General features: G+C 51.7%; 1 protein-coding gene across 1 annotated transcript; it reads left to right on the forward strand.

Annotated features, from left to right (window-relative positions):
* Positions 1-12: 12 nt before the first annotated feature.
* Positions 13-10,827, forward strand: LOC129704920 (protein piccolo-like). The gene is made up of 6 exons (XM_055648329.1): positions 13-488; positions 2,670-3,152; positions 3,420-3,517; positions 5,095-5,171; positions 5,821-6,060; positions 6,949-10,827. The coding sequence occupies exons 1-6, from the start codon at positions 322-324 to the stop codon at positions 6,961-6,963; spliced, it is 1,080 nt and encodes a 359-aa protein (XP_055504304.1). The 5' UTR covers positions 13-321; the 3' UTR covers positions 6,964-10,827.
* The last annotated feature ends 1 nt before the right edge of the window (position 10,828 follows it).

Here is a 10,828-nt window from a genome sequence, read left to right on the forward strand (position 1 = left end):
GCTGTTGTAATACCTGCCTCCTCTGGCAGCTCGTTCCGTATACCCACCACCCTCTGAGTGACAAAGCTTCCCCTCAAGTTCCTATTAAATCTTTTCCCTCTCATCTTAAACCTCTGCCCTCTGGTACTTGATTCCCGTACCCTAGGTAAAAAAAAAGCCTGCCAACCTCTCCTATAGCACAGGCAATGTGCTCGTAAATCTTCTCTACCCTCCTTCCTGCTTAACCCTCAACTTCAACCTGCCAAGGTGTCAGTTTTCAACGCAACGACTGTAAGCGCATTTCCATGCGGAACACATCAATCATGGTCTTGTTTCAATGGCATGGTATGTAGAGGAGGACCTGGGCCAGAACTGAAGGCCAAACAACGAGTGTTCCACTTTGTCCGAGGTCAGCAGTGGGTTGATAGTGATCTACAGCTTCCTGCCCGTGCCCAGTATAGACATCTCCGCACTGGGAGGGCGACCAACCTGACCCCTCTCTTCCTCAGGTAAGGAATGTTTCTCTCCTTTTCATCCCACCCTCTTTTCCTCGGATTAGTCAAGGGATCCCCCCCTCCCATTCCTGATACACCTCAACCTCAGGTTGCCGTGGAGACCGTCACTCGAAAGGGGGACCGTCCTCTCCCTGTTACCAGATACAGACGATCCTGGCGCTGATAGGGGCAGGACAAAGCCTGGCGAGTGATAGGTGGATACAGGTGAGGGGGTGATTGGACGATGGGTGGAGTAAATGACAGGCTGGCGGTGAAAAGGAGAGAAAGATGTCAGATGAGGAGAGGAGTGAAATGTAAGGCCAGAGGGAGTAATATGGGTGGAAAGAGATGGGACGTGGGGAAAGAGGAGGGGTAAAATGGGAATAAGGAACTGGGGGATGGGAGATGAGCGTAAAGGGGCTGTCCCACTGGGGCGACCTAATCTGCATGTTTAGCAGAATTTGCCCTCGACTCAAACTCGCAGCATGGTTGACACGTGGTCCTATGAGGTCACTGGAACTCTCCTTCATGCTCGAGGGAAGTTGCCGAATGCTCGCGACTTCAGCTAGGTCGCGGAAATTTGGTCAGCATGGTTCTTTTTAACTCGTGCAGTGGAATGGGGTCGCTATTTAGTTACAGGCAGTGGAGGGCAACTGTAGGCAATCTCCTTCGCTGACCGGGCATTTTAATTGGTTCATTGTAGTTTTCAGGGCCAAGGAAAACCGACCGGTAGATAAAATGCCTGCTAAACGTTATTATACTTCTTAAAAGTGTCTCCACTCCTCTCCCCCTCTCTCCTCTCCTCTCCCCCCAACCCCCTCCCCCCCTCTCCGCGCTCTCTAAATGACTTACCATACATTGTGCAGCCGTCTTTTACCTTCCTCTTCATCGCGGTGTGAATTTCAGACAGCGCTCCCCCGCTTTCCCTGGACCCCGCCTTTGCAATGTGTGTGTGTGTGTGCGGTCGGTCGATCCAGCTCACGGTTTCAACGCTGACGGCCGATCCAGCTCGAGGTTTTCCAGGCGAGTGCCCTCGAGCTTGAAGGTTGAAGACACTCTTCTTATCTCGCGACTTAGGTCACCGCAGTGGGACAGCCCCTTAGGGAGGTCTTCTCATTATTTAAGTCGTTAGATACACTGCTGGCCTAGATACTGAACCTTGGCAAGCTGTTCCACCTCGGAAGGCATCTCAAGGAACCGCCTCACAGACCCCTAACAAATCCAACCATCGGGATATGAGCCCAGGCAGATCTCACCCTGCCTCAGGAATAGGAGGGCAGGGGGAGGCTACTCTTCCCCTCTAGACTGTCCCACCAGCTAATAAGATATACAAAGGGATCTTGGGCTGCAAGTCCACAACTCCCTGAAGGTGGCAACACAAGTGGATTGAGTGGTAAATAGGGCATATGGTATGCTTGCCTTCATCGGTCAGGGCACTGAGTATGTCAGGAAGTCTTGACAAAGTTTTATCAAATTTTGGTCAGGCCGCATTTGGAGTATGGCATGCAATTCTGGTCGTCCCATTACAGGAAGGATGCAGAGGCTTTGAAAATGGTGCAGAGAAGGTTTACCAGAATGATGCCTGGATTAGAGGGTATCCACAGGGAGAGATTGGACAAACTTGGATTGTTTTCTCTGGAGTGTCAGAGGTTGCAGAGAGACCTGATAGAAGTATATACATTTATATAAGGCATTGATAGGGCAGACAGTCAGAACCTTTTACCAGGATGGAAATATCAAACTCTAAAGACCATAGCTTTAAGGTAAGAGGGGCAAAGTTAAAAGGAGATGTGCGGGGCAAGTTTTTTTTACACAGAGGTTAGTGGGTGCCTGGAATGGGCTGACTGGGATGGTAGTGCGGGCAGATACAAGAGTGGCGTTTATGAGGCTTTTGGGTAGGCACTTGGATATGCTCTGACCTATGTAGGCATGCATGACACCACCCTTCTTCACCTGTGTGGCCACTTTCAGGCCGTTTTGTATCTCTGTTCATCAACATTCCTTTGTGTCCAGTTATTGTATGTGTGTGACGGGGTGTACGGCAGTGAGGTTACATGAATCCACAACAAGAGCGATTCCAGGGACATTGCACGAATTGATGAATGAACTAATGGAGGAGTGTGTTGCGCTTTATCACATGTTGTGTTGCGTGTTACATGTTGTGTTGCGTGTAACATGTTGTGTTGCCATTGCCAGACGAGTCTCAGCGGATGGCCCGGGTCAAGATGGACAACGTCACCTCTGGTGCGGGCGGCTGCTCTCCAGGGGGAACGGTGGGCCACGTGTGGCAAAGATACCCCCCGACTGGGGAGTCCAGCCAATGGGGGCCCGTGCCCAAGGAACCTGGCCAATGGGGGCCCGCGCCCAAGGAACCCGGCCGCCCAAGGAAACTGGCCAATGGGGGCCCGTGTCCCAGGAACCTGGCCAATGGGGGCCCGCGCCCAAGGAACCCGGCCAATGGGGGCCCGCGCCCAAGGAAACTGGCCAATGGGGGCCCGTGTCCAAGGAAACTGGCCAATGGGGGCCTGCGCCCAAGGAACCCGGCCAATGGGGGCCCGCGCCCAAGGAACCTGACCAATGGGGGCCTTTGTCAGAAGCTGGCCAGTGGGAGCCCTCAGCAGAAGAACCTAGCCAATGGGAGCCCAGCAGCGAGCCCGAGTACAAGAGACAGCTTTACAGGCAAGTGCTGGTTTAAACCGAAGATAAGACACAGAAAGCTGGAGTAACGGAAGCTTCTGAAGAAGGGTCTTGACCCAAAACATCACGCATTCTTCTTTCCAGAGATGCTGCCTGTCCCGCTGAGTTACTCCAGCTTTTTGTGACTATCTACAGGCAAATCTCTCCCTTCCCTTGAATGCTGCCCCCTTCGCCCTGCGTTGCCCACCGACGCCCATGGACCGACAGACAGCTTCTGTTAACGTCTGCTGCTCTGATTTTCCCCTCCAGGCTCTTTGGACGTGAAGTGGCGGAGACCTTCCTCCATCCTGACCCAGCACGAGACCCGCCAAACCCCTCGGTCCAGCAGCTTCTCCAGAGGATGGGAGGTGCGGTAATGGTATCACGGGGGTTAAGCGGTCCCCATCGTGCTGTTGGGGAGGGAGCTCCAGGATCTAGACTCAGTGCTGGTGAAGGAATGGTGATAGATTTCCAAGATGGGACAGTGTAGGACCAGGAGGGGAACCTGCAGGTGGTGGCGTTCCCCTGTTCCTTTCCCCCCTGATAGTAAAGGGCCTGTCCCACTTGGGCGTCATTTGCATGACATCCGAAAAATTGGTTGGTACGTCGTGACGCGAGCGTGGTGGCGTATGCATTTTGGAATGCTCAAAATCTGCGCACGCCACCTGCGTGATGTATCCCTTGCGCACGCTGACGTACCGACGGCTTATGTGTAGCGCATAGTGACGCACGAACATTGCCAATGCTAATTTATTATGCGTCAATGTCCGTAACCATGCGCCGCACGTACGCCGTCGGCGCGCCGTTTGCACGTCATTTGAGCGCCGCACCACGTAACCACCCGGGTATAAAGCGTGCGTAGTTTTGAACATTTTTCACTGGGAAAATCCTTGCCACGGAGATCAGGCTAAGTATGAACGATATCGCAAATGGCTCCCAAAAGAAGCGGGGCCCTCTAGAGCACTTGGCCCGCGACTATCGTACTGCTAGACGATTTTCACGCGACTGTCACTACCGGCCTGTCGCGTAAATGACGTGCAAATAACACCCAAGTGGGACAGGCCCTTAAATATGTTTACTTTGGGAGGGGCTGTACATAGCACAGGTCATAGAGTCATACACCATGGAACAGGCCCTTTGGCTCAACTCGTTCATGCCGAACAAGATGCTCCATCTAATCTCCCATTTGCTTCAATTTGGCCCATATCACAAATTTGATGTAACCTAACCCCCCCCCCCCCTATTTCTTTCCCCATTCGTCCTCCCCAGTGCCCCACCTGTTTCTCCACCCTCCCCCTCCAACATTCCTCCATCTGACTTCACAATTCGCAATTATTCTACCCAATCTCACATTTTCTGCTCTTAATCCTGGCATTTATTCTAACCATCTGTCTATCAAACGCCCCCTTGCCTCTGTCCACTGATCACCTGCCACCCATCGTCCTGCCTCTCCCACTTTTCCAGCTTTTCTCTCTCCCCCTACAATCAATCTGAAGAAGGGTGCCGACCCAAAACGTCACCAGTCCATGGCCTCCTGAGATGTTGCCTGGCCCCGCTGAGTAAGAGACTGAGGGGAAACCGTCTAGAGGATTTTAAAATCATGAGAGATATGAATAAGGTGAATGGTCACAATCTTTTTGGCACCGTAAGGGAATCTCATGGGCTTAGGGGGGGGAGGGAAATGATTTAATAGGAACCTGAAGGACAACTTTTCCACATAAGGGCGGTGGGTGTATGGAATGAGCTGCCATAGATGGTTGAGGCAATACAATGATGACATTTAAAAGACACTAGGACATGCACGTGGATAGGAAATGCCTACAGGGATATATAGGCCAACTAGGATTAGCCTAGACGGTGCATCTTGGTCAGCACGGGCGGGTTGGGCTGAAGGGCCTGTTTCCTTGCTGTACGACCCTTTGACTCGCCAACTTTACCTCTGCAGGTCAGGTGACAGCCGAGCGGCTGTGGCGATGTGTTAGAGAAGGTTCCGGAAGCAGGAGCTCTCAGGCCCTGGTGCAGGTGAGGGGGCGATAGGGGATGCTCGAGGGATGGGGCAGAAGCTCGTCAGACTATCCAGACTCGGGGACAGTTTCTTCCCAGCTGTTATCAGGCCTCTGAAGTGTCTCTCACCAACTAGAGAATGGCCCTGACCTCCCATCGACCTCATTATGAGACCCTTGGACTATCTTTAATTGGACTTTATCTTGCACTAAATCTTATTCCCTTTATCCTGGATCTGCATATTTTGGACGGATTGATTGTAATCACGTATAATCTTTCCGCTGACTGGATAGTATGCAATTAAAAGCTTTTCACTGTACATCAGTACACATAATAATAATAATAATAATTTAGAGGTCCGTTAAGCTTCAGCGAGTATGAATTTTATTGATCCATTGCCGGTACATATGAAAATTAAACATTCGTGACTATTGACTCCTTGACACTTGCTGCGTATTTCTCGGTACACATGACAATAAACTAAACTAAATGATTCAACCCCCTGACTGATGATGATATCCTTCCTGTAATGGGGCGACCAGAACTTCACATAATATTCTGAGTGCAGCCCAAAGCTGCCACGTACTGATGTGTATATGTGTGTGTCGGTATGTCTGTGTGTGCGTCTGTGTCCATGTGTCCATGTGTGTGTGTGGCTGTGTGCCAGGCAGGCGTGCGGGAGCAGGCAGCGGGCAGGAGACCACCCAATTGGGCGTCCACCCACCAGCGGGCTGTGGTGGAGGGAGTACGGCGAGACGCCGAGAGGCAGCAGGAACGAGCAGCCATCATCCTCAACGCCAACCCACTCACCGATATTAACGACAGCGCCGGCCGAGAGGGACCCAGGAGGTTTCTGCACCCCCTCTACGCCGGGGCTGGGGCTGCTGCCACTCCCGCGGGGACTCTGGTAGGTTCTGGGGTTTTGTGGAAGGGAAGGGGGAGAGGAGGGGAGAAAGGGATGGAGAGGAGGAGGGGTATGGAGGGAGTTTGGCGGAGAGGAATGGGAGGGGTAGGAGTTCAAAGGGGGGGGGGGAGGGGGGAGGAAGGGAGTGAGGAAAGGAGGGGGAGGGATGGTGGGAGCGCAGAGGAGGGGAGGGAAGGGAGGCGTGGGTTTGAGCAAAGGGAAGGAGGCTGGAGGAGAAGCAAAGGGAGGGAGGAGAGGACACGAGGGGTGGTAGGGAGCGGGGAAGAAAGTGGCGCAGTGGTAGAGTTGCTGCCAGAGACCTGGGTTCGATCCCGACTATGTGTGCTGTCCAAGTTATCACCGGCTACATGTTAATAAACCAAAATCTAACGTCCCCATTGAACCTGTCCCACCTGCCCCGTCAGAACACTAAGCTCACTGGGGGATGTCTGACCCCTTCCCCCTACGGTCGTGCATAATCCCCCTTCACCTGATATCCTTACGGCCTCACCAACATCTTGTACAACTGTAACATAACGTGCCTACTTCTATACTTGGTTCCCTGACTGATGAAGGCCAGGGAGCCAAAAGCTTTATTCACCATCCCGTCTCCCTTTGATATCACTTTCAGGAGGGAACTATGTACCTGCACTCCTAGATCCCTCTACTCTGCCATTAATTAAGTGTTGTAATCGTGCACATTTGGGGAAAGGAATCTACCTGCAAGTGTCTAGTCCCTGGTGAAGGTTACCAGGTGCTTGCCTCCCCTGCAGTGTGGAGATGTTTTATGGAAGAGGAAATGTGTTTGTGCGGAATCACAGCCCCTGGTATGTTTGACATTGGTGAAGTATTTTGGGAGATAGTCCCTTAAGATCCTTCCTCTCATTACAGCCCTCAGGGCGGTGAAGATGCAAGGTCCAAGGAGCAAGCTGGACAACTAACTGCCCCGTACCACCACCCTCCCCACAGTACGAGGGTCCTGCTGGGAGAGGGGCTTTGGGGAAGAATCCCGTAAAGTCGTAATCAAAACTGGAGAAAAATGCACTGTTACCAACATTAAATGTTCTTCACATTGCGTGTCATCCTTGCCCAGGGAGGTGTAGAGGGATATCTTCACTGTGTCTCACCCCGGGTGTGTGTTGGGATGGTGTATGCTGATAGATGATGTCTGTCTGTGGTTGCCGAGCGGGTGGTGATACTGTGTACGGAGGTCAAGTCAGAGCCAATGAAGAGAGCAGAGAGGCCAACACCAGTGCCACCACCCTCAGCCGCACGGGGTGAGGGTCCAAGAGGATTCTTGTTAGTGGGTAAGTTAAATCCCAACTGATTCAGGAGGAGTTGTAAAGGTTGTTATAGTATCCACCTGGTCTGCCGGGTGGCACTGTGGCGCAGCAGTAGAGTTGCTGCCTTACAGCGTCAGAGACCCGGGTTCAACCCTGACTACGGTTACTGTCTGTACGGAGTTTGTACGTTTTTCCCTGTGACCGCGTGGGTTTTCTCCGGGCGCTCCGGTTTCCTCCCACATTCCCATGACGTACAGGTTTGTTGGTTAATTGGCTTTGGTAAAATTGTAAATTGTCCCCAGTGAGTAGGATAGTGCTAGTTTACGGGGTGATCGCTGGTCAGCACGGACTCAGAGGGCCGAAGGGCTTGTTTCTGATCTCTGAAGCCTAAAGACTGCGATGATATCTGAGGCACAGTTGGTGATCTGAACCCTAGAGGTCCCCATCGCAGATCTCCAGCCATCAGTTCCCACAAGCTCCCCAAACATTGAAGGCAACAGCTCCATCCAAGACCGCAAGATATTGCAGAAAATTGTGGACGCAGCCCAGACCATCACACAAACCAACCTCCCTTCCATTGATTCCATCTACACCTCACCTAGCCTCGGCAAGGCCAACAGCATCATCAAGGTCCAATCTCACCCCGGTCACTCCCTCTTCTCCCCTCTCCCATCAGGCAAGAGGTACAGATTCAGGGACAGTTTCTTCCCAGCTGTTATCAGGCAACTTAACAATCCTATCAACAAGTAGAGAGCAGTCCTGACCTCACATCTGCCTCATTGGAGACTGTCTTTAATCGGACTTTACTAGACTTGCACTAAACGTTATTCCCTTTATCATGTATCTGTACACTGTGGACAGCTTGATTGTAATCATGTATAGTCTTTCCACTGGCTGGATAACACGCAAAAATATGTAACAATAAACTAAACAAATCTAAAGAAGGGTCCCGATCCAAAACGTCACCTGTCCAGTCGTTCCACAGATGCTGCTGAACCCACTGAGTTCCTCCAGCACTTTGGGTGTTAGACATGGTCATAGAGTGATAGTGTGGAAACAGGCCCTTATGCCCAACTTACCTCCACAGGACAACATGTCCCAGCTACACTAGTCCCACCTGCCCACGTTCGGTCCATGTTCCGCTAAACCTGTTCTATCCATGTACCTATCTAACTGCTTCTTAAATGATAGGATAGTCCCTGCCTTAACTACTTCCTCTGGCAGCTTGTTCCATACACCCACCATCCTTTGTGTGAAAAGGTTACCTCTCAGATTCATATTAAATATTTTCTCCTTCACCTTAAACCTATGTCCTCTGGTCCTCGATTCACCTACTCTGGGCAAGAGACTGTGCAACTACCCGATCTATTCATCTCATGATCTTATACACCTCAATCAGATCATCCCGCATCCTCCTGCGCTCCAAGGAATAGAGTCTCAACCTGCTCAACCTCTACCTATAGCTCCGACCCTCTTGCCCTGGCAACATCCTTGTAAATCTTCTCTGTACCCTTTCCAGCTTGACAACATCTTTCCTATAATATAGTGACCAAAACTGAACACAATACTCTAAATGTGGCCTCACCAACGTCTTATACAACTGCAACATGACTTCCCAACTTCTACACTCAGTACTCTGACTGATGAAGGCCAAAGTGCCAAATGTCGTTTTGACCACCTTATCTGCCTGCGACTCCACCTTCAAGGAACCATGCACCTGTACTCCTAGATCCCTCTGCTCTACAACACGACCCAGAGCCCTACCATTCACTGTGCAGGCCCTGCCCATGTTAGACTTCCCAAAGTGCAACACCTTACATTTCTCTGTATTAAATTCCATCAACCATTCCTCAGCATACCTGGCCAATCGATCAAGATCCTGCTGCAATCGTTCACAAGCATCTTCACTCTCTGCAAAACCGCCCACGTTTGTATCAACTGCAAACTTGCTACTCTTGTCGTGTATGTTCTCATCCAAATCATTGATATAGAGGACAAACAGTCATGGGCCCAGCACTGAACCCTGAGGCACACCGCTAGTCACAGGCCTCCAGTCCGAGAAGCAACCATCCACCATCATGAAGCCCATTTTATATCCATTCAACTATCTCTCCTTGGATCCCATGAGATCTACTACCATGCGGAACCTTGTCGAATGCTTTGCTAAAGTCCATTTTTACAACATCTACAGCTCTGTTTTACTCAAGATTCCAGCATCCAGTTTCTTGAATCTCCCAAATCTTCTCGACATAGAACAATACAGTGAGGAACAGGCCCTTCGACACACAATGCCTCTGCTGAATATGATGTCAAGACCAACTCTTACCTGCCTGCACGTGATCCATATCCCTCCATCCCCTGCATATCCATGTGCCTATCTAAAAGTCTCTCAAACACCACTGTCGCATCTGCCTCCACCACTACCCCTGGCAGCACGTTCCAGGCACTAACCAACCTCAGATAAAAAAACGCCCCTCTCACTTTGATATGCCCTCCAGTATTTGACGTTTCCACACTGGGAGAAAGTTTCTGATTGTCTATCCTATGAATGCCTCTCATGATTATATAATCAGATCTTTCATCAACCTCAGATGCTCTAAAGAAAACAGCCCACCCTGTGACGGTGGGTATGGAGGAGAGGCGTGTGCGTGGAGTGATTCCGGCCGAGCTTACCCCCCACTCCGGCGGAATTGCTCAGAGGACCCACGGCCCGGGTCCCTTCCCCAGAGCCGGCCCCACACAACATGAGCCGCCTCTCCGAGATGCCCAGCGTGCCGTTCCGTGACGCTGAGAGGTGGGTACTGTACAGGCTGCTCCTGCACATTCTGCACTTCCTCGCCCTTGTCTTCCGTCCGGACACTCCCTGGCGGTCCGTGTTACCATCTGACGGCGGGAGTGGTCCCCAGTGGAGGTCTCTCTATAGGTGAGTCCTCCCCCTTTACATCGGGGACCTGGGGTGGGGAGTGTTGCACATGGCTGTGGCCTGTAACAGATACTTGAGCCGGTTCACAGACTCGCCAGCCGCCTGTCACTTCTGCGGCGAGGAAGAGACCGTGTTTCATGTGTACGTGCAGTGTGAGAGGTTGCAGCCCCTGTATGACTATCTGAAGGGGCTGCTCCTCAAATATTGGCTACATTTTAGCCCCACAGTCCTTATATTTGGACCCAGAGGGGGGAGGGTTGGGAGGGAGGAGGGGATCTCCCTGTCCGTCTGCTCCTGGGACTGGCCAAGATGGCCATTGGCGGGTCCAGGCAGCGGGCAGTTGATGGCCACATCGGAGGCAGCTTCCTGCCCCTTTCCCGGGCCTAGGTTTGTGCCCGCGTGTCCTTGGCGAGGGAACACGCAGTGTCCACGGGGACTTGAGGCCTTCTGTGAATGCTGGTCGCCGCGGGAGGTCGAGTGTATTATTGAGAAAGTTGGCGACATATTAATTTGATGACCGTTTGTTTGTAAACTGTCAACGTAGGAGGCCTTTGATTGTGTTAAT

Source organism: Leucoraja erinacea, chromosome 16, assembly GCF_028641065.1.
Source record: "Leucoraja erinacea ecotype New England chromosome 16, Leri_hhj_1, whole genome shotgun sequence".
Classification (NCBI taxonomy): domain Eukaryota; kingdom Metazoa; phylum Chordata; class Chondrichthyes; order Rajiformes; family Rajidae; genus Leucoraja; species Leucoraja erinaceus.